Source organism: Drosophila subpulchrella, chromosome X (assembly GCF_014743375.2).
Source record: "Drosophila subpulchrella strain 33 F10 #4 breed RU33 chromosome X, RU_Dsub_v1.1 Primary Assembly, whole genome shotgun sequence".
Classification (NCBI taxonomy): Eukaryota; Metazoa; Arthropoda; class Insecta; order Diptera; family Drosophilidae; genus Drosophila; species Drosophila subpulchrella.
The window spans coordinates 1475440-1500905 of NC_050613.1; the positions used below are offsets into that span (position 1 = coordinate 1475440).

General features: G+C 36.3%; 1 protein-coding gene across 1 annotated transcript in view; it reads left to right on the forward strand.

Moving 5' to 3' along the window:
- Positions 1 to 7144, forward strand: part of LOC119557648 (chitin deacetylase 1) — an 81251-nt gene extending 74107 nt beyond the window's left edge. Inside the window, exon 8 of the mRNA XM_037870499.1 lies at positions 5936 to 7144. Coding sequence (XP_037726427.1) covers positions 5936 to 6260 — 325 coding nt within the window. The 3' untranslated portion in view covers positions 6261 to 7144. The remainder of the gene's footprint in view (positions 1 to 5935) is intronic.
- Positions 7145 to 25466: the final 18322 nt, after the last annotated feature.

A 25466-nucleotide genomic window follows, 5' to 3' on the forward strand; every position in this document is an offset into this window, starting at 1 on the left:
TTCAGATTTAGATTCCGTAGCTTTGTAGGCAGCGCAATTTTGATACGCGAATATGCCACGCCCACTCTAACGCCCACAAACCGCCCAAGCCTGTGGCGCCCACAATTTTCATGCTTGATACTAAATTTTAACTGAACTGTATCGGTCTCGTCAATACCTATCGATTGACCAAAAAAAAAATTTGCCACGCCCACCCTAACGCCCATAACGCTTAAATCTCTCTACCGCCGGTAGGTGGCGCATTTCAGTCTTGCTTTGCTGCTTGCTTATTTCCATTTCCCTTTGGTCCCTTTAGCTGAGTAACGGGTATCTGATAGTCGAGGCACTCGACTATAGCGTTCTTTCTTGTTTTTTAATGTATTTAGTCTAATTGGTAAAATAACACGAAGTTTGTTGTCGTTAGTGAGAATATTTCTTAGAATTAAATTGAGAATTGGTTCTTAGAACAAATTGAGATATGCACCCTTTTTGCGCGTCGCTTTTAGTTTTTAGTTTTTATACCCGTTACTCGTAGAGTAAAAGGGTATACTAGATTCGTCGGAAAGTATGTAACAGGCAGAAGGAAGCGTTTCCGACCCCATAAAGTATATATATTCTTGATCAGGATCACTAGCCGAGTCGATCTAGCCATGTCCGTCTGTCCGTCTGTCTGTCCGGATGAACGCTGAGATCTTGGAAACTATGAGAGCTAGGCTATTGAGATTTGGCGAGCAGATTCCTGAGCTTCTTACGCAGCGCAAGTTTGTTTCAGTAGAGTGCCACGCCCACTCTAACGCCCACAAACCGCCCAAAACTGTGGCTTCTACAGTTTTGATGCTAGAGTAAAAATTTAAACTGAAATGAATTGTTCTTAGCAATACCTATCGATTGACCCAAAAAAAAGTTTGCCACGCCCACTTGGACGCCCACAAACCGCCCACAAACTTCAAAAAATCGTAAATATGAACGCGGATATCTCGAAAACTATCAAAGATAGAGTATTGGGATTTCAGATTTAGATTCCGTAGCTTTGTACGCAGCGCAGGTTTGTTATGCGAATATGCCACGCCCACTCTACCGCCCACAAACCGCCCAAGCCTGTGGCGCTCAAAATTTTTATGCTAGATAAAAAATTTTAATTGAAATGTATTGGTCTCGTCAATACCTATCGATTGATCCAAAAAAAAATTTGCCACGCCTACCCTAACGCCCACAATGCTGAAATCTGTCTTCCGCCGGTAGGTGGCGCATTTAAATCTCGCTTTGCTGCTTGCATATCTCCATTTACCTTTGGTCCCTTTAGCTGAGTAACGGGTATCTGATAGTCGAGGTACTCGACTATAGCGTTCTTCCTTGTTAGAATTGAATTCTTAAACAATTTTGTGTGCAGAGGCAAAACAAATTTTAGAACACGTCAAAATAACAAATAAAAAAAATGTATATATATTACATTAAAATAATAATTTTTTAATGTATTTAGTCTAATTGGGTAAAATAACACGAAATTTGTTGTCGTTAGTAAGAATATTTCTTAGAATTAAATTGAGAATTGGTTCTTAGAACAAATTGAGATATGCACCCTTTTTGCGCGTCACTTATCGCGATGCGTCTTTGGTGCAGTGGTAGTGCTCTCGACTGCGAACCCAGCGGTCGTGAGTTCGATTCTCGCTGCGACCACGAAGATTTTTCTCAAGAAGTAAGTTGTTTTATATTAATGTTATTTCCCTGATTCTGTTTAATGACTACTCTTCATATGACTCTAATTAGCAGTTTACCAACATGCGTGGAGCGGCCAAAGATTAAATAAATAACCTTGCCCTTTTCCCACCCTCTCAAATTATAGTGAATAAAGGACACTAAGTCAAATAATACTAAAAAAATTCCTGGAAAATGTACCGCAGATAACCAGCAAACATACATGTCCAAGCACGATTTTTTTTATAAAAATTAGCTTTAATATTTAGGGCACTTGCTCTTGTTTTTAGGGCGCTTCACCCTAATTTCAAGAAATACCGCCGTTGATGCTTACACTTTTTTTTCATATGTACTTATGTACTTACCTTTGAAAACAGAAAAATCGCCATAGATTTAAGAAAATTAACCCTAAATCAAAGAAAAATCGCCCTAAATGTAAGACCAATACATGCCTATTTTTAGAAAATTTTGCCCTTGTTTTGTTACCCAGTCGCCATTGACCCCCGTTTTAGGGCGATTTTCCTTGTTTTTACGGCAATTTTACAGTAAAATTTCTATGAGTGTAGTTAAAGTAGCTTATTGCGCGCGCCAACAAATTTGGCTGCATTGTCAGACCAAATTTGCCGCGCCCTTCTTCTGGTGCATATAAATCGTTTGAGGAAATAAAAAAACGACATCGTTAAGAGATCCTTGATCAACTCCAAATGAATAGCTTTCGTAGGATTGGGATCGAATTATGCCGAATAGTGCTTAGGACCCAATCTGCAGATTGCGTTCATGAAAACGAGTAATGATGGCCCTAGTAACCGATTGACTCCGTGGTAAAATAATTGGGTGACAGCCATTAGATGACAGCAGCTCGTCTTGCTACAAAAATATTGAATCTGGAGGACTCGTCTCGAATCCATAAATGCGCAACCGCAGAGCCGCACCAGATAAAAACCCTTCCCTCGAATACATTCGTGCCAGATATTTCTGCGATGAGCCTAGACAGAAGTTCAGCACCACAAAGTTCCAGTTTAGGCATAGTGAGTATTTTCGAAGGTGCTACCCTCGACTTTGAACAAAGCAAATGTAAGCGGTGTAGACACAGGATACATATGCTTCTATGATGTCATAACTAAATCCATGAATCTCAGTCTTAGCATTTGGAGAAAGAACCAAACGGGGAAATGACGCGTGGCTTATCTGCCCAAAACTCTTCCATATAGCATTCCATTCCAAGGCTCAGGAAGGCTTTCATCCCAATCTATGCAAAGAGCGAGACTTTTTGCCTCCTGAAGGCGATTCGTGCACTCATAGAAATTTTACTGTAAAATCGCCCTAAAAACAAGGAAAACCGCCCTAAAACGGGGGTCAATGGCGACTGGGAAACAAAATAAGGGCAACATTTTCTAAAAATAGGCATGTATTGGTCTTACATTTAGGGCTATTTTTCTTAGATCTAGGGTTAATTTTCTTAAGTCTAGGGCGATTTTTCTGTTTTCAAAGGTAAATACCCTTAACATATGAAAAAAAATTGTAAGCATCTACGGCGGTATTTCTTAAAATTAGGGTGAAGCGCCCTAAAAACAAGAGCAAGTGCCCCAAATATTAAAACTAATTTTTATAAAAAAAATCGTGTTTGGACATGTTTGCTGGTGCTGGTTCTCGGCAAACATTATCTGCGGTACTATTTTCCTGGAATTTTTTTAGGATTATTTGACTGACTTAGTGTCCTTTTTTCACTATAATTTGAGAGGGTGAGAAAAGGGCAAGGGATTATTATTTGGCCGCTCCACGAATGTTGGGTAAACTGCTAATTAGAGTCATATGAACTGAAAAGTAGTCATTAAACAGAATCAGGGAAATAACATTAATATAAAACAACTTACTTCTTGAGAAAAATCTTTGTGGTCGCAGCGAGAATCGAACTCACGACCGTTGGGTTTGCAGTCGAGAGCACTATCGCTGCACCGAAGACGCACCGTGCTAGGCGACGCGCAAAAAGGGTGCATATCTCAATTTTTTCTAAGAACAAATTCTCAATCTAATTATATCAAATACTCTTACTAACGACAACAAATTATGTTTTATTTAACCCAATTAGACTAAATACATTAAAAAAAAAAACTATTATTTTAATGTAATATACATTTTTTTTTTTTGTTATTTTGACGTGATCTAAAATTTTTTTTGCCTCTGCACACAAAATTGTTTAAGAATTCAATTCTAAAACTTGCACAAAAAAGAAAAATAAATGTTGACTCTTTGTGGGCTCGAACTCACGCCATTTAGATGAGTTTGAAAGTTTAACGCATTAGACCGCTAGGCTACCGAATTTCAAATTTCCAAGGCGATTTTCTAGTTTCATGGGCGATTTTGGATGATTTTTTGTTCTACGAAATAAGGCGATTTGCTCTAAATATGAGAAAATATTAAAAGCATATGCTCGGAAAAATTCGCCCTAAATAATAGAAATTTTAAAAAACTTAACCCTAAAACATATTTTCTATGTCAATTTTTCCTATATTTAGGGCGATTTTTCTTAATGTTAGGGCGATTTCATGTTTAGGGCGATTTTTCTAATATTTAGAAAAATAATTTTATGAGTGTACTGATCCAGCAAGACCCTTTTCACTTATTAACGTTATTGCGATTTTTATGATTACTGGAATGTAGGTAGGTAATCATTAGGATCAATTTTAATTTATGCTGAAACAAAATATTCAAAAATGTTCGCGCCAGACAGACTTAAGCGTTATGAGCGTTAGGTAGGCGTGGCGTTCCGCTGAAATAAATGTGTGCTGCTTAAGAACTCCTGGAAGATGTTTGCCTAATCCCAACTTTCTAGCCTTTATAGTTTCCGAGATCTCGGCTAGTGTTCACGATCAAGAATATAGCGTCGTAATCGCTTCCTTCTGGCTGTTACAAATTTTGCGACGAAAACAATGCAACCTTTTGCTCAGCGAGTAACGGGTTTTAAAATTTTAGCTAAGGAATTGATACAAAATTCATTTTATTTTTGACAAAAATTACTTGGCTCTACTGAATCTATTTCAGCAATTCTTATACAGTTTACAGAACTAAGACTCGGGTGTTAGCCCTTTAATAACAGACATTGGAAAACGCATTTTATATCAGTAAAAACTCAAACTTTTAAGTGTTGCCATTTTCAAAACTAAACAAATTTTAACTTAATTTTCGACTGAATACCGGCAAATATCTCGACCCACCTGCCCCCTTTCCCACTCACCTGCTTGACACCTCATTCACTAGTTTACGGCAAACTGAGACAGAGAAGTTAAAAACTATAAAGATCTGACCCGTTCGGTGGATAAAATGGGGATAAAAGAGGGGACAACTGAAAGAGCAGATGCTGCGAAACTATTTCTCGCACAATTGTACGAAGTTTTTAATTAGTGTGAATGACTTTCAACATTGCGTTGCCGTTCGGACCAGGCTCAAGCTGAACATGAAGGTGGATCTGGAGCTGATGCTTTGGCTTCTCGGGAACTGGAAAAGCGGAGAGCGGGAAATGGATAATGGGAGAATGTAGAAGTGTAGAACCGAGAACGGAGGGCGGAATGTACTGGTTTCATGATGTGCCTGAAAATTTGTACCACTCTGTCGAGCAGCACAAGAGCATGCTGTAAAGTTGTCTTTTGCATTAACTTGCTTAGTCCTTTATTCACACCACCATTTTCCACGCCCACTGCGGCCCATCATATTTACTTTTGTCTTGTTATTATATAGTGATGTGTGCTAATAATGTATGAGTATTATTAGCTTATAAAATATTTTTAAGCAAAGGCCTTCTCTCAATGCTCAATAGGCATTTTATTTAAAAAGCAGACATAGCTTAAGCATTTCGAGGGCATAAGACCAACAAAAAATGTTGGAAACATTTTACAAAAATATATTAGAATACTTTAGTAATTTACGTTTAAAAAGACGCTCACAAACACCCATAACTCTAAAGTCTTTCTGACACCCACCTTTTTAAAAATGTAGTTTCAGTGTAAATTTAAATTGATCAAGTTATGACTAACTTAGTTAAACCGGCCTTGGCATGGTCAGTAGTACCGCTACTGTCCGATAGGTGCCGTGGCGCTGGCCCTTGAATTTTATTTTATTTGAAATTTGAAACAGTGTAACGGGTATCTAATAGTCGAGGCAATCGACTATAGAGTCTCTTCTTGTTCTATAAATATTCTTTATATAGGGAAATATAAAAACACTTAACATTTTGATAACAAATATTTATCTTCTGTTTCTCCAGACCTGACGTCTACATCCTGACCGTCACCCAGATGCTCCAATACATGACCGGCCCCAAGGAGCTGCGCGACATTAACCAAATCGAGGCGTGGAAATGCGATAAGAGCGTGGCGGTGGCACCAAAGCCCTGCAACATCTGGCAAACCTGTGCGCTACCCTTTAAGATCCCCGAACAGAATCTGACGGATACGCGCTATATGGAGACCTGCCGGGAATGCCCCAATGTCTATCCCTGGCTGGGCGATGCCGGCGGAACGGGTATCGCTGGTCGGGATAATTATATATTTAGTGGCTCGAACACTGAAGAGGAAGAAGTGACTCCGTAGAAAAGAACCTTTCCCTTTACTCCTTATTTCTCTTTATCGCTAATATTATACCCATTACTCATAAAGTAAAAGGGTATTTACTTCAAATTGAGAAAATTATTTACAGCACCAATCGGTTGAGCCAAACAATCATCATCCGTAGCAATTATATTAAACCCAAATGTTGGAAATCAAATGGATTCTATCAGCTATAATGTGTAGGCCCGCTTATAAACCATTTTAAAAGATCAAACGTAGAAAACTCAATACAAACATATCACCGGTGTGAGATTAAGCCCGGGACCACATATGCTCCCCTATGTTTAATGTCTGGCATTTCTTAAACAATTTTATTAGTAATCTCTAACGCATTATGAGAATTTTAATTTCTCAAGTTGGAAATTAAAATTCATCACAAAATGTACCTAAAAAATTTGACTCGGCCATTAAAACGCCCGCAAATCTTAAATTCTGTGGTGACAACGATTTTGAGGTTGACCCTAATATTTGAAGTGAAATGCATTTATATTTGTGGCGCTCACACTAATAGTGCTTACCGAGCCAATAGAATATGCACAGGCATATTTATTTGGAAATTGGTTAATGGAGTAACAGGTATTATATAGTAGAGGCACTCGACTATATCGATTCAACTATTTTTGTATGCCCTATTTCTTATTTTTGTACTGTACCCTCATTAATTCCGCACACATGTGCCAGTCATTTTGATGCAATAATGAGCTGCTGCCTTTATATATCAACTCTCCGTCGTTTTTTCTTCGCATTTTTTTCTCTAATAGTTCTTAAGCGAAGTTGTGTCAAATTGTTCTTAGTTTTTAAGCGACAAAATGTTTATAAAAATCGCCATTTTTGTTTTGAATAAATATATTATTTTTCTAAACATTCTTAGATGTTTTTGTATTGGTGTTATGCGTTGTATACATATATTTCCTTTATATATTAAAATACAATACAATTTCATACAGACAGAGAAATGTAGTACGATTAATTGTTAAGTTCGCCCGTACACTACTAGATTCGTGGTAAAGTATGTAACAGGCAGAAGAAAGCGTTTCCGACCCCGTAAAGTACAAAAAAATTGTTGTTAATTGTAATACCTGCGCAAATTTGTTACCTGCAAATGTTTTTTATACCCATTACTCGTAGAGTAAAAGCGTATACTAGATTTGTCGAAGAGTATGTAACAGGTAGAAGGAAGCGTTTCTGACCCCATAAAGTATATATCTTCTTGATCAGGATCACTAGCCGAGTCGATATAGCCATGTCCGTCTGTCAGTCTGTCATTCTGTACGTTTGAACGCTGTGATTTCGGAAACTAAAAAAGCTGCAATACTGGGATTAGACATGCAGACTCTAGAGATTCCTGCGCAGCGCAAGTTTGTTTCGACAGTTTTCCACGCCCACTCGAACGCCCACAAACCGCCCAAAACTGTAGCTCCTACGGGGTAACGACTTAATTTCGCACACATAATTCCACCGTTTTAAAACGACATAATTTCGGGCGATCTTATGACGTTTGAGAACGCCATAAGTCCGCCGCAGAAAAAAAGACATAATTTAAAGAAAAACGACTTAATTTCGCCGGCCTCAAATATATACATAATTATATTTGCATGGCTTCTTTGAAGTACTGTTTATATATACATCTAAAGAATATATATATATATATTTATAATATATATAGTTTTGAAACGACATTATTTCGCGCGAACTTATGTCGTTTAGCAGCGTTTTTTCCTCGGCGGTCTTATGTCACTTTAAAACGACATAAGTACGCTACAAGTAATTTTTAAACGACATAATTCCTGGTGGTAATCCTATGACGTTCAGCAGAAAAAATCGACATACATAAGTTCGCGGACCAAATCTACTAGGCGGAATTATTCGGCGGAATTATGACGCTATACCGGCTCCTACAGTTTTAACGCTAGAATAAAAATTGTAACTGCAAACTGCCGAAAACAAGTTTGCCACGCCCACTTTAACGCCCACAAACCGCTCGCGAATATCTCGGAAACTATCAAAGATAGAGAACTGTGATTTCAGATTTGGATTCCGTAGCCTTGTATGCAGCGCAAGTTTGTTACGCGATAACTTTAAAACGTGACTTTTTACAACAACGTGTCGTATGTCAAAAGTTCAGGAATCTCAAGGGCTAAACTAAAAACATCGGAATAAAAAAACTTTTGCCCATATTTTTATACCCTTGCAGAGGGTATAAGAAGTTTGCAACGCAGTGAAGGAGACGTTTCCGACCCCATAAAGTATATATATTCTTGATCAGCATCACTAGACGAGTCGATCTAGCCATGTCCGTCCGTTTCTACGCAAACTAGTCTCTCAGTTTTAAAGCTATCGGGCTGAAACTTTCCCAAAAGTCTTATATCTTCTGCAGGTAGTATATAAGTCGGAACCATACGGATCGGACAACTATATCTTATAGCTCCCATAGGAACAATCGGAAAAAAAATGTTGAAAAATTATATCTTTGGTGTTTTTTAACTTATTACCTCCTTTCCTTGGAAATAACATTTTTTAATTAGTTTTGAATTTAGAATTAAATTTTATCAAAATCGGAAGACTATATCATATAGCTGCCATAGGAACGATCGTAAAATTGGTGGTAAAATAATATGAAACAAATTATAGCTTCGGTGTTCCTTAACATGTAACCTCCTACGCTTGGAAATAACATTTTTTAATTAGTTCTGAACTTCAAATTTAATTTTATCAAAATCGGAAGACTATATCATATAGCTGCCATGGGGACGATCAGAAAATTGGTGGAAAAATAATAAGAAACAAATTATAGCTTCGGTGTTTTTTTTTAACATAAAACCTCTTAAGCTTGGAAATGACATTTTTTTAATTAGTTTTGAATTTCGAATTAAGTTTTATCAAAATTGGACGACTACATCATATAGCTGCTATAGGAACGATCGGAAAATTGGTGGGAAAATAATATGAAACAAATTATAGCTTCGGTGATTTTTGTTATATTATCTTATACTATTGGAAATAACATTTTGTGTATTTTTAAGAATTTCGATTTATATTTAATACAAATCGGAAGACTCTAACATATAGCTGTCAAAGAAACGGTCAGCGAAATAATAAAAATATTTATTATACCCTTGCATTTATTATTGTACCCTTCCAGAGTGTATATTGATTTCAGTCAGAAGTTTGCAACGCAGTGAAGGTGACGTTTCCGACCCCATAAAGTATATATATTCTTGATCAGCATGACTAGACGAGTCGATCTAGCCAAGTCCGTCTGTCCGTCTGTCTGTCCGTTTCTACGCAAATTAGTCTCTCAGTTTTAAAGCTATCGGGCTGAAACTTTTCCAAAAGTCTTATATCTTTTGCAGGTAGTATATAAGTCGGAACCAGCCGGATCGGACAACTATATCTTATAGCTCCCATAGGAATAATCGGAAAAAAAATGTTGAAAAATTATATCTTTGGTGTTTTTTAGCTTATAACCTCCTAAGCTTGGAAATAACATTTTTTAATTAGTTTTGAATTTTGAATTAAATTTTATCGAAATCGGACGACTTATCATATAGCTGCCATAGGAACGATCGGAAAATTTGTGGAAAAATAATAGGAAACAAATTATAGATTCGGTGTTTTTCAACATATAACCTCCAACGCTTGGAAATAACATTTTTTAGTTAGTTCTGAATTTCGAATTTAATTTTTTTTAATTGCCATAGGAACGATCGGAAAATTGGTAGGAAAATAATATGAAACAAATTATAGCTTCGGTGTTTTTTGACATATTATCTTATACTATTGGGAATATCATTTTTTGTGTTTTTAAATTTAATAAATATAGCTGCAAGGGTATATAAGCTTCGGCTTGCCGAAGCTAACTTCCTTTCTTGTTAAACGGTGGTTTTTGGGCAAATCATGTTGGAAAGGCGTATTTTAAAATACTTTTCTAACGACACATAACACAAGCGTGAAGCGTTAGCAGTTCACAAGTTACAGGTGTACAAAATCTATCTATTTATAGCAAGATTTTCTTCTTCTTCCAAAAACTAAAATGTTTGTCCCTTTGTTTGAGGGTTTGTATGAATCCCTTTTTGATTTTAGGGTCTTGGGTGTATAAAGTAGCTCGAGATAGAAAGTTTTGGTTCTACCACTTTTGGAAAAACCCGCTAGTTTGGCGGAAAATCCAAAAAAAAAACACATCTTAGTCGAATGTACCAGGCTTATAGTTTCTAAACAATTAATGCTACAGAGTCGTGTTCTATGTCTCTGATAAGGCAATTTAATTTGCTAAACACTCTACATATTTTTAAATTGTCTAAATATAACAGATTCAGAGTTATAGCAAAAAGTTTTTATTTTAAATCCACTTTTTGACTATTTATTCAAAATTGGATCAAAAGATTTTTAATTAAATATTAAATCTTATAGCTCTTACGATTCCTCAACTTTTGATTTATAACACTCTTTGTCAAAAAATGAAGGCGTGGAAGATATTGAGCGATAAAAAGTGCAACCTTTATCAGTTCAGCATTTCATTGCTTATTTGAATGCCCAAAACTATGCAACAGTAATTTGATGAGAACAAATTCTTAGAAGATTTTTTTTTTAATTAAAAGGGAAGCATTTAGAAGTTTGTCATCGAGTAAAACTTTTTGTAATAAATAAATTATTAAAAGCACGAACAATTTAATGTATTGCTATTACCTCAATATGAGTATTACAGCAAAAGTGAATAGATCTCCCATTTTTTAATTGATTTTTAAAACAAGAAAGGAAACTAATTTCAGCAAGCCGTAGTTTATATACCCTTGCATGTCGATCATAGCAGCATTGTGGGTTTCCGATTTTGAGAAAACTAAACGCTAATTACAGAAATATTAAGATAACGTCCCATTTCAATTTACTACCGTTTCTGTTTGCCGGAAACGCACTATAACGGTCCTTGTATTATTTTGACATTAATTATCCGATCGTTCCTAAGGCAGCTGTATGATATTGTCGTCCGAATTTTTTAAAATTTTATTCGAAATTCTGATATATCAAAAGAATAATATTCCCAGAAGTAGAAGTTAATATGTAAAAACGCCAAAGTTGTAGGTTCTTAACATTTAAAAAAAATATATTTATTTGATTTCCAAGAAGAGCTATAGGATATAATGATCGATTTTTTTTAATTCTTATTTGAAATTTTGAAGTATTAATATAATGATATGTCCAAGAGTTGAAGTTAATATGTTAAAAAACACCAAAGTTATAATTTTTTAACAACTTTTAAAAATATTTTTTTGATTATTCATATGAGAGCTATGGGATAAAGTCGTCCGATATTCTTAAAATTTTATTTTAAATTCTAATATATTACAAAAAATGAAATTTCCAAGAGTAGAAGTTAATATGTCAAAAAACACCAACGTTATATTTTTTTTACATATTTTTAAAAATAGTTTTTTGATCATTCCTATCTAAGCAATAGAAATACAACGTTTGTATAGCTTCAAGACTGAGAGGGAGAGAGCTAGATCGACTTGTCTAGTGATGGTGATCAAGAATATACACAGGGAAAACTATCTAAGAACATTGTTCTTGAATTGAGAACATTGTTCTTGAATTGAGATCAATGTTCTTGAATTGAGACCATTCGTTCTTAAGAACCGTGTAAGTACATTTTGGTATCAATATAAGAACAAAATGGTGAGAAGAGAAAAGTTAAATTGAGTTTATTTAACAACTTTTTGATAAGTATACACTAAGGACTGAACTAATAGCTTATTTGTACATACAATATACTTAAATACCGCCAATTCAACTTGATTCGAGAAAAATAAAAACATTTTCAACTTAAAAATGTCGTTCTATTTTTAAAAGCATTTTCAACTCAGATGAGAACGTCAGAATTTTCTCTGTGTACATGTACACTAGGGCGGTCCACATTTGTATGGAAATTTTTAAGGTCCTACTCTCACCCGCCTATACGGTGCGTTTTGAGGTATTAAGTGTATACCAAAAGAAATTATTTGAAAAAAACGCGTTTTAGGGTCTGCGAATTGGTTTCAAAGTATATAACTCATACGCACTGTTGCCCTTGATCAAATATATTATTTTCATATGGGTGGCCTTGACTTGGTTTTATTTCTCAAATTCGTTTGTCACCTTTCTGAACTACTTTGAAAGCTTTAAAAATTGAAAAAGTTTTCTAGTTGCTAAGACCAGAATTTACATGGTCGTACAAGATCGACTTGGATTTAATTTTTGAAAATATTGACAATAAGTTATTAAAATCCTCAACTTGCATAATAAGTCATTTAAAACATTTCGCAAATAATTTTATTTATTTTTGAAAATAACCGCTTCATAAATGGACCTCCTCTAAACACTTATATACCCAAATGAGGAAGGATAAAGAAGGCAATACTTAATTATATATGTTTATTTATTATTTAAGAACTGCCATCAGTTACATTGCCATCACTTTCTTCCGACAAAGCAGATGAAGATGCCAGGGCATGGTTGATATTAAAGCGTTCATTTAACATGATTCTAAAACGGCATTCCTTGTTTCGGTGAAGCTCTCCTTTTTAATTAACATTTTTTTTAGGCTAAAAAAATCTTTGTGAAGCCGCGATATGGATTTAATAATATGATGGTGAGGCCGGACTGGAATAATTTATTGTTGATTTTTGTAAACTAGATATTAAACATTTTAATTTGTTTAATTTAAGCTCAGAACTGATGTATACATTTTTTTAAGTGTACATGTAAATTGGTTATCTATTATAACACTTTATCATCCGTTTCTTGATGAAAAAATAAATAATGTTCACAACTGCATAGAGTTAGAGTGTGCTTTTATCAGTTCGTCACCTAACCCCACGACTTTTAAAACTGAAAATAATATTGGTTTATGCCAAGAGCTGTAGTATTTAACTCCCCTGATATTTTACCATCGAACTTCTCAGGAGTATGCTCAATAGATGTCAACTACTTTCAGTTTTTAAACTTTTGATAAATATTGATTATTGGACAAATGACCGTTCTCATTAATCTCGATTTCAGTATTTTCGTGCCGAGCGCGCTTTTACTGAAATCAAGAAAAAGTGCTCTTGGTTTGAAAACAGTTTTTTGAAAATAAGTTGTTTCACTTTCAATATAAGCTTTCCCGATTTCGAGAAGAAAAATCCTCGAAATCAAGCATAAGCGCTCTCGAGTTTAAGCATAGGCGCTTTTGTTTCCAGCAGTAAGTCTTTCTCGATTGTAGTAAAATGCTTGTATTCAAGAGCGATTTCTGCTTGATTTCAGTATGAATCGTTCTTGATTTCAAGAATACTTTCTTCTTGATTTAAACAAAAACCCACTCTCTATTCCAGATGAAATTTTTTTTCTAAAACAAGTTTTTAATTCACTTTTTTTTTATTCATTTTTAAAATAAGTATTAGGGATATCACAAAATATTTGTTCTTAGTACTATACACATTTTATTCTTACAGCGGTTTTTTAAATATTTAGTACATATATATAAGAAGTAGAAACTTACAGAATCGTGAGAGCTTATATGTAATGTAATATACTAAACTCTTCGAACGCAATGTTGCCCATAAATTATCATTTCTTGTAAAAACATATATAAGCACTTCTCAGCATGGTTTTGTTGCAGGTCGGTTAACTACGACTAATCTTGCCGTTTTCAGCAACTATTGCATTCATGCCTTTGATATGCGATCTCAGGTTGATGCTATTTACACTGATTTTGCGAAAGCTTTTGACAAAGTTAGCCACAGTGCCCTACTGGCAAAACTGGCCCGCTTGGGTATACATTCGGCATTACTAAATTGGATAAAATCATATTTACACCATTGACTTTATAGAGTTAATATTAATGGAAAATTCTCGGATCCCTATTTGGCAACCTCTGGCCTCCCTCAGGGGAGTGCTATGGGACCTCTGCTTTTCATCATTTTCAATAATGATGTGAGGTTCTGTCTATCTTCAGAGTGTCTCCTGTATGCAGATGACTTAAAAATTTTTAAGTCTATTAAATTAGCGACAGACTCACAATTGGTTCAACATGACTTAGATTCTTTGAGCTCTTGGTGTAGCCGAAATTCGCTTCCTCTTAACATAAGCAAGTGCTTTTATGCCACTTACAGTAAATCCGTATACAATTTCGTCAGATCCTATAATATCAATGGTCAACCTCTACAACTGCGGCAGAAATCCTTGGATCTAGGAGTGTTGTTTGACTCGAAATTTAAGTTTGCAGCACACTTCGATTACATCATGCCCAGGGCCTATGCTGTGTTTGGATTTGTGAAACGGAACGCATCACTATTCACGGATCCCTACACCAGACTTGCGCTTTATTTTGCATTTGTCCGATCTAAACTAGAATATGCGTCTCTTATTAGGAATCCCTTCACTACCACTCATGGAAACAGAATAAAACGACTACAGAAACAACTTTTGAAATTCGCTTTGTTGTTTTTAGACCCTACCCCTTCATACCACCAGCAATGTAGGCTTGTTCACCTACCATCCCTAGAGCATCGTTGAAGTATCCTTGCCATTTGCTTCATTTCTGATTTGGTGGATGGTAGTATCGACTGTCCAGAACTACTATCGAAAGTTGGTTTTCACGCCCCGTCTATACAACTTCGGAATTTTGATCCCTTTTTTCTCGAGCTGCGGCGGACAAATTATTCCCAAAATGAGCCCCTCTATAGGGCCTTATATGAGTCTAACGCACTTCCAATTGATATGCAATTGGACTACTTCTCAAGTAAATCAATTCTTAAGCATAGGTTAGTCAATTATTTTGTAAATTTTAGTACGTAAGATAAGTTGTTGAATTGTACAAGTAGCCAGTAAAGGAATTCCATTGGCGAAATAAATAAATACATTTTTGGCTGCGACAGAGTCAAAGTTCGATAGTTCGATAAAATTCTTTTCAATTTATAATTATATAGGATTTAAAATGGCTATTATATAAGAATTTCAAGTTTTTTACAAAATGCAATCTTTATTGAAATAGTTTTCGTCAATTATAAATTGCTTAATTTTAAAAGTGGTACGCTTATATTCTAAACTTTTATAAAATGCTACTGTTGGGGCGGGGTGGCTTGATCGCTGCATTAGATAAAGTCCCAGGAACGGAGGGTACGCATAAAAAACACGGGGGTAGTTTGGGGTTTTTCGCGCGACGGGCATAGGTGTTTATTCGTACACTTGGAAATAAGAACTCCTTAAGCCTAACTTAACTTAGGCGCTCCAGAGCGGAGTGGAGACTTAGGGGAGATATGTAGAGGGAGAGCGGACGTCAGTACGAGCGCGCGAGATGAAGACATCTGGATAAAAACTGCCGCTCGACACTGAATCCTGAAAACGCTCTTTTTGACGTAAACATTCTCCCTCCCCCCCCCTTGCGAGGACACCCGTAGCAAGAACCTCAGGATAGTAGGCTCAGGAATATGTTGGAAGTGAAGATCGGTCGTCCGTATGTAGGAGAGTGTGGTGGTCCTTTCCACACTTGTGGCAGTGATGACCACTGCGGCAGGAGTCCTTGGAATGATTGTGAGCCAAGCAATTGGAGCGGTACTTCTGGATATGTACTTCCTGGAGCCGATTCTGGGGGCTTAGCCGTAGAAAGTGGTGGCACTTCCGTAGAGGATGGATATTTTGGCAGACTCGGCATTGGTAGGACTTAATACCAAGAGTACGTCTGCCATCCAAGGCGGAGTATGGTACCCAATATTCGGATGAAGTATTTTTAGGAGGGACTTTTTGTACGGGAACTTGCGTTGAATACACTCAAAAAAAAAATCACCATTAATATTAGAAAATCGTCAGCGATTTTAAAACGCCATTGAATATAGAAATATTTTCGTGAATTAAGAAATATTTTCTTGATTATAGAAAAAGTTTCTAAAATTTACGGAATTTCGCCATATTTTTTTTTTTAAGTAAAGAAGAAGAGGAAGAATCAAAATTTTTTCTTTAACTAATAGCGAATTTTTCTTGATTGTTTTTCTTGAAATAATGGTAAATTCTTACTTAAATTTAGTAAAGAAATACCCATATTTTAAGGGAAAAGTGACTTTTTTTATACATTTTGATGGTGGTCTAGCTGGTAAAGACGTCCGGTCAATAAACAATCGAACAAAAGTACCAGGTTCGAGCCCACGCCACGGCAAGTGTACCCTTTGTTTATTTATTTTTCTTTTTTTTTTAAATTTATTTAATTTTTATTCTTATTAGTTTCACTTTTCTACTTACCAAATTGTTAAACGGTTGTTAAAAGAGTTTAGATTAGAATAAACGTTATTGGTATGCGTAAAGCTGGACCAAAAGCACCATAGCCCTCTTTAGTCATTGTATGACAAGGAGCACGCGTGGCCGAATGGTTAAGACGTCTGGCTATGGTGTGAGCAGTTGCGGGTTCGAGTTCATGCCGGGGTTGTCTGAGGTAAGGATTTTTCCATTTGTTATTTATATGTTTATAAAAAGTATTTATATAAAATAAATCTTACATAAATACAGGTAAATATAAAAATTTAAAGACAATACTCCCATGTAATAATTGCCATTAAAATTAGAAACGCTTTTATCCATTTAAAATCCAAAATTGGTATACAAAACCAACCAAATTCCTCAAATGTAAAAAAAGGTAATCTTACATTATAAATAATTTTTTTCTTATTTTAAGAAAATTTTCCTTAATTTTAAGGTTATTTACCATACATTTAAGAAAAATTTGTCATTATTTCCAGAAATGGCAAACCATAAATTCAAGAAAATTATTTACTTAAAATAAAGGCGAGTCGCCGTTGGCTCAAAATCATAGGCGATTTTCTTGATTTAAGGGCGAATTTCTTGATTTAAGGGCGATTTTTTTTTTGGGTGTAGGACGAAATGGTGTGTGGAACTGAGGTGGATACTGGCCTTGGAGGTTCGGATCGAATCGGCAGAGTAGTAGGACCGCTGTTTCGATGCAGCAATGTGTGATGCCGATCTTGGCAAGTGAGACAGTTGTGAGCGCTTGTGCAACCCCGGAATTGATGGCTACTTGCAAAGCAATTGGAGCACAACTGCTTCCTTTGGATATAGGCTAGGCGATCGTTTACCGTCATTTGTAGGAAGCGTGGACATATATGCACGGGGTGGTTCTTCTTCGAACAGATCGCAGCCTTTGGGTATCGAGACTAACCTTGTGTTAAAGGAATTTATTTTTGGAAATTCTGCCACTCGATTTGTGCCCTTGGACTGGACGTGGAGGAAATTGGCAGATCGGAAACTATCGACGGCCTCAAGAGTTCGATGGCGCTCCGTCAAATAGGAATCAAGCTCAAGCCACGTTGGAATTTCGGCTTTATTTTGGGTGGATTGCTCCCATAATGAGAGAGTGAGCTTTGGAAGTTTTGTCGAGCACATATTTACCAGGATAGGATCCCAATTCTCAATATTAACACCGGAAAGTTTTAAGAAAGTTAAGCAACCTTGAAAAAAGCGTTGAAGTTCCTTTAAGGCTGCTCCCGACTCCTGTGCTATGGATTGCACATTGAAAAGTGTTTTCAGGTGACTGTTCACCTGCAATCGCTTATTTTCGAAACGCTCAGTTAGGTTTTTCCAGGCTGAGCGAAAGCCATCATTGGTGAGTGGGGATCTTGAAACTATGGAATGAGCTTCGCCACTTGTTTTTGAATTTAAGTGGAATAATTTTTTTTTTCAACGGGCGTTAGACTCGGATTGTCTATGTATATTGCCGTGAAAAGTTCCCGGAAAGTTGGCCAGCGAAGATAATCGCCAGAGAAAACCTCTGTGTCGATAGGAGCGAGTCGACAGCCATACGACGTGGAATTTTGGGACGGAGTTACTGGAGCTTGAGGTTTTTGGGAGGATCCTTTTTATACCCTTGCAGAGGGTATAATGATTTCAGTCAGAAGTTTGCAACGCAATGAAGGAGACGTTTCCGACCCCATAAAGTATATATATTCTTGATCAGCATCACTGGACGAGTCGATCTAGCCATGTCCGTATGTCCGTCTGTCCGTCTGTCCGTCCGATTCTACGCAAAATAGTCTCTCAGTTTTAAAGCTATTGGGCTGAAATTTTCCCAAAAAGTCTTATATCTTTTGCAGGTAGTATATAAGTCGGAACCAGCCGGATCGGACAACTATATCTTATAGCTCCCATAGGAATAATCGGACAAAAAAAATGTTAAAAAATTATATCTTTGGTGTTTTTTAACTTATTACCTCCTTTCCTTGGAAATAACATTTTTTTTAAATTAGTTTTGAATTTCGAATTAAGTTTTATCAAAATCGGAAGACTATATCATATAGCTGCCATAGGAACGATCGTAAAATTGGTGGGAAAATAATATGAAACAAATTATAGCTTCGGTGTTCCTTAACATATAACCTCCTACGCTTGGAAATAACATTTTTTAATTAGTTCTGAATTTCGAATTTAATTTTATCAAAATCGGACGACTATATCATAAAGCTGCCAAAGGAACGATCGCAATATTGGAAATAAAATTTTTAATTAGTTCTGAATTTTGAATTTAATTTTATCAAAATCGGACGACTATATCATATAGCTGCCATAGGGACGATCGGAAAATTGGTGGGAAAATAATATGATACAAATTATAGCTTCGGTGTTTTTTTATACCCTTGCAGAGGGTATATTGATTTCAGTCAGAAGTTTGCAACGCAGTGAAGGACGTTTCCGACCCCATAAAGTATATATATTCTTGATCAGCATGACTAGACGAGTCGATCTAGCCATGTCCGTCTGTCCGTCTGTCCGTCCGTTTCTACGCAAACTAGTCTCTCAGTTTTAAAGCTATCGGGCTGAAACTTTCCCAAAAGTCTTATATCTTTTGCAGGTAGTATATAAGTCGGAACCAGCCGGATCGGACAACTATATCTTATAGCTCCCATAGGAATAATCGGACAAAAAAATGAAAAAAAATTATATCTTTGGTGTTTTTTAGCATATAAACTCCTAAGCTTGGAAATAACAATTTTAAATAATTTTGAATTTTGAATTAAATTTTATCGAAATCGGAGAACTATATCATATAGCTGCCATAGGAACGATCGTAAAATCGGTGGGAAAATAATATGAAACAAATTATAACTTCTGTGTTTTTTCACATATAACCTCCTACGCTTGTAAATAACATTTTTTAATTAGTTCTGAGTTTCGAATTTAATTTTATCAAAATCGGACGACTATATCATATAGCTGCCATAGGAACGATCGGAAAAATGGTAGGAAAATAATATGAAACAAATTAAAGCTTCGGTGTTTTTTGACATATTATCTTATACTATTGGGAATATCATTTTTTGTGTTTTTAAATTTAATAATTATAGCTGCAAGGGTATATAAGCTTCGGCTTGGCGAAGCTAACTTCCTTTCTTGTTTTAACATAAAACCTCTTAAGCTTGGAAATTACATTTTTTATACCCTTGCAGAGGGTATAATTATTTCAGTCAGAAGTTTGCAACGCAGTGAAGGAGACGTTTCCGACCCCATAAAGTATATATATTCTTGATCAGCATCACTAGACGAGTCGATCTAGCCATGTCCTTCTGTCCGTCTGTCCGTCCGTTTCTACGCAAACTAGTCTCTCAGTTTTAAAGCTATCGGGCTGAAACTTTCCCAAAAGTCTTATATCTTTTGCAGGTAGTATATAAGTCGGAACCAGCCGGATCGGACAACTATATCTTATAGCTCCCATAGGAATAATCGGAAAAAAAATTTTCAAAAATTATACCTTTGGTGTTTTTTAACATATTACCTCCTTTCCTTGGAAGTAAAATTTTTTAATTAGTCTTGAATTTCGAATTAAATTTTATCAAAATCGGAAGACTATATCTATAGCTGCCATAGGAACGATCGTAAAATTGGTGGGAAAATAATATGAAACAAATTATAGCTTCGGTGTTCCTTAACATATAACCTCCTACGCTTGGAAATAACATTTTTTAATTAGTTCTGAATTTCGAATTAAATTTTATCAAAATCGGACGACTATATCATATAGCTGCCATAGGAACGATCGTAAAATTGGTGGGAAAATAATATGAAACAAATTATAGCTTCGGTGTTCCTTAACATATAACCTCCTACGCTTGTAAATAACATTTTTTGATTCATTCTGAATTTCGAATTTAATTTTATCAAAATCGGACGACTATATCATATAGCTGCCAAAGGAACGATCGTAAAATGGGAAATAAAATTTTTAATTAGCTCTGAATTTTTTTTGAATTTAATTTTATCAAAATCGGAAGACTTTATCATATAGCTGCCATAGGGAAGATCGGAAAATTGGTGGGAAAATAATATGAAACAAATTATAGCTTCGGTGTTTTTTTTAACATAAAACCTCTTAAGCTTGGAAATGACATTTTTATACCCTTGCAGAGGGTATATTGATTTCAGTCAGAAGTTTGCAACGCAGTGAAGGAGACGTTTCCGACCCCATAAAGTATATATATTCTTGATCAGCATGACTTGACGAGTCGATCTAGCCATGTCCGTCTGTCCGTCTGTCCGTCTGTCCGTCCGTTTCTACGCAAACTAGTCTCTCAGTTTTAAAGCTATCGGGCTGAAACTTTCCCAAAAGTCTTATATCTTTTGCAGGTAGTATATAAGTCGGAACCAGCCGGATCGGACAACTATATCTTATAGCTCCCATAGGAATAATCGGACAAATAAATGAAAAAAAATTATAACTTTGGTGTTTTTTAGCATATAACCTCCTAAGCTTGGAAATAACAATTTTTAAATAATTTTGAATTTTGAATTAAATTTTATCGAAATCGGACGACTATATCATATAGCTGCCATAGGAACGATCGGAAAATTTGTGGAAAAATAATATGAAAAAAATTATAGCTTCGGTGTTTTTCAACATATAACCTCTAACGCTTGGAAATAACATTTTTTATTTAGTTCTGAATTTCGAATTAAATTTTATCAAAATCGGAGGACTATTTCATATAGCTGCCATAGGAACGATCGGAAAATTGTTAGGAAAATAATATGAAACAAATTATAGCTTCGGTGTTTTTTGACATATTATCTTATACTATTGGGAATATCATTTTTTGTGTTTTTAAATTTAATAACTATAGCTGCAAGGGTATATAAGCTTCGGCTTGCCGAAGCTAACTTCCTTTCTTGTTTTTAATTAGTTTTGAATTTCGAATTAAGTTTTATCAAAATCGGACGACTGCATCATATAGCTGGTATAGGAACGATCGGAAAATTGGTGGGAAAATAATATGAAACAAATTATAGCTTCGGTGATTCTTGTTATATTATCTTATACTATTGGAAATAACATATTGTGTATTTTTAAGAATTTCGAATTATATATAATACAAATCGGAAGACTCTAACATATAGCTGTCAAGGAAACGGTCAGCGAAATAATGAAATATTTATTATACCCTTGCATTTATTATTATACTCTTGCAGAGGGTATATTGATTTCAGTCAGAAGTTTGCAACGCAGTGAAGGTGACGTTTCCGACCCCATAAGGTATATATATTCTTGATCAGCATGACTAGACGAGTCGATCTAGCCATGTCCGTCTGTCCGTCCGTTTCTACGCAAACTAGTCTCTCAGTTTTAAAGCTATCGGGCTGAAACTTTCCCAAAAGTCTTATATCTTTTGCAGGTAGTATATAAGTCGGAACCAAAAAAAATTTTAAGAAATTATATCTTTGGTGTTTTTTAGCTTATAACTTCCTAAGCTTGGAAATAACATTTTTTAATTAGTTTTGAATTATATTTTTTCGAAATCGGACGACTATATCATATAGCTGCCATAGGAACGATCGGAAAATTGGTGGAAAAATAATAGGAAACAAATTATAGATTCGGTGTTTTTCAACATATAACCTCCAACGCTTGAAAATAACATTTTTTAATTAGTTCTGAATTTCGAATTTAATTTTATCAAAGTAGGACGACTATATCATATAGCTGCCATAGGAACGATCGGAAAATTGGTAGGAAAATAATATGAAAGAAATTATAGCTTCGGTGTTTTTTGACATATTATCTTATACTATTGGGAATATCATTTTTTGTGTTTTTAAATTTAATAATTATAGCTGCAAGGGTATATAAGCTTCGGCTTGCCGAAGCTAACTTCCTTTCTTGGTATTTTTGTTCCATGAGCTGCGCTGCAAACATTTCATAGGTGGAGTGCGTTTGGTAATACTTGGATTTTATTATGGATTTCGTGTCTGCGGCGCCCTCGCCTGCAGTTATAATACAGTCGGAGCATGTGTCGTATGCTGCCTTTACCGTTTGCCACAAGGAATTTAAGTGATCGCGTCGGATTTTACAGGCGGATAACGTTGGGGTAGGAGCACCTGGAGCGTTCACAGTGGCCTCAAAGTGGATCAGACAGTCAGCTGTGGCCATAAATCGGGCTAAAGCGGATTTTACTGATGTTGCCCTGACGTAAAATAATTTAAAGTTTTTAATTAAGAAGTATGGAAACGGGCTAGAATCCAATTGGAATTTAGGAACCAATCAAGATTGTAAATATATACGGTCACACTGTCGGATAGGCAGAGTCAATAAATATTTATTATGTCGGATGGTCGGACTTATGTAAAGAATTACCTACTTTAATTTTGTTTGTTTCGATCGATATACGTATGTATGTACACTGTACATATGTACATATGTGGGGTGCGAATAGCGGAATAAAGCTGCGAGAATTGTAAAGACTTCGCTTATGTTTGTTTGTCGGTGCGTTTGTTTGTCAACTGCACAACTAAATTGCAGACGATTTGCTGGAGTAAATTTGTGGATATTGTAACTTTGTTTTTCATTTTAGAAATAATTTAGCCGTATTTGTAGGTCGAGAAAAGGTTGGAGTGGACTGTATTAGAAAAAGTAGTTAGAGTGGACTGTATTAGAAAGAGTATTTATGTAAATATACACACGCAGCTGGAACACAGTAAAAAACAAGGAAGAACGCTATAGTCGAGTACCTCGACTATCAGATACCCGTTACTCAGCTTAAGGTACCAAAGGGAAATGGAGATATGCAAGCAGCAAAGCGAGATTTAAATGCGGCACCTACCGGCGGAAGACAGTTTTAATCGTTGTGGGCGTTAGGGTAGGCGTGGCAAATTTTTTGACGAGACCAATACATTTAAGTTAAAATTTTTTATCTAGCATGAAAATTGTGGGCGCCACAGATTTGGGCGGTTTGTGGGCGTTAGAAAGGGCGTGGCATATTCGCGTAACAAAAATGCGCTGTGTATAAAGCTACGGAATCTAAATCTGAGATCCCGATTCTCTATCTTTGATAGTTTCCGAGATATCCACGTTCATACTTACGATTTTTTGAAGTTTGTGGGCGGCTTGTGGGCGTTAAAGTGGGCGTGGCAAACCTTTTTTTGGGTCAATCGATAGGTATTGATTTTTTTTTTTTTTTAAATGCTTTGCTATTTATTTATTGAATCTTCTCCCTTTGGATACTAACAATAGACTAATTAATCTATCTCACAGTCATATGACTGCGGTTGTGCTAAAGGGGCCCGAAAGTTATAGCTGGCTTGGCAGGTCGTTGCGTTGTAGACGGGATCGGCTGGAAACCCAAGTCAAGCCTCTGGCGAGGCGATTGGGGTGCACAGAGAGTTTTTCGTTGTAGGACGCTTTTTGTTTTTCTATTTCATCTTTTACGGTAGGAATGCTTAGGTCCCTGTGGATGTTTTGGTTGCGAATATACCATGGTGCCCCAGTGATAATTCGCAGGATTTTCGATTGAACGCGCTGTATAATGTCTATGTTGCTTCTGCTGGCGTATCCCCATAGCTGGGAGCCGTATGTCCAGATGGGCTTGAGAGTGGAGTTGTAGAGCAAAACCTTGTAGTCCAGACGCAAGGGCGAACGAGCGTTAAGAATCCAGTGGAAGCTGCTGGCCTTTAGTTTTAGACGTACTTTCTTGCGTTCGATGTGTCTTCTCCAGGTTAGTCGTCTGTCAAGGTGGACGCCGAGATACGTTACATCGTTGACTTGGGGAATCTGCGTATTATTCAATAATAGTGGAGGGCATGTTTGCCTGTTGAGAGTAAACGTTATGTGTTTACATTTTTGTTCATTTATTTTAATCCGCCAATCAGATAGCCACCTCTCTACTACGAGGAGGTAGTTTGCTAGCTGTGTTGTGGCTCGGCCTGGGCACCTCGAGCGACTTAAAATTGCGGTGTCGTCAGCAAACGTAGATGTTGTTAGCTGCTCGTTCGTGGGAATATCCGCTGTGTATAGGAGGAACAGAGTAGGCCCTAGCGCGCTTCATTGCGGGACTCCGGCTTTGATAATGTAGTCGTCGGATGTTGTTGTATTGCACCTTACTGCGAAGGTCCTGTTGTATAGATACGACTCAAGAAGCTTGTGAGTGTAATCAGGCAAGTGTGTTTTGATTTTGTGCATGAGGCCATCTAGCCATACTCGATCGAAGGCTTGAGATACATCGAGGAATATTGCGCTGCAGTATTCCCGATGCTCAAAGGCTGTGCGTATTTCTGATGTTATTCTGTTAACTTGTTCGATTGTTCCATGGTTTTGACGAAATCCAAATTGATGAGCAGGGATAACATTGTGTGCTCCTAGATATGGTGTTATGCGAGTTAGAAATCATTTTTCGAACAGCTTAGACAGACACGATAATAAACTAATTGGTCTGTAGGATGACGGAATTGTGTGGTCTTTTCCGGGCTTCGGTATCATAATGATGATAGATTTTTTTCATTTTTTCGGATAGTAGCCGAGAGTTATAATCCCATTGAAGAGCTTACAAATAACCTCAATGGCAGAGTTTGGAAGTTCAATTAACATTTTTGGGGTTATTTGGTCACCGCCAGGGGCCTTTTTCGGTTTCAGTTCCCCAATGACTTTCGCGATCTCCTTTGGCTGAAACAATGGTTTTAGGGAAATAGATTCAGATTCGATTTGTGGTAGGAAAAATGAACCAGTGGCAGGGTTCGGCTGGAAGACGTTTCTGAGATGTAAAGCAAAAGTTTCGGCTCTATCTTCGTCGCTGCGGACCCAGATGCCAGATGAGTTTCTTATCGGAGTGACTGTTTCGATTGCAGAGCTCCGATTTTGGTGAGCCCTCCACAGAGGATGTTTTGTACTGGTTGGCGAAAGTTTTTTAATGTACT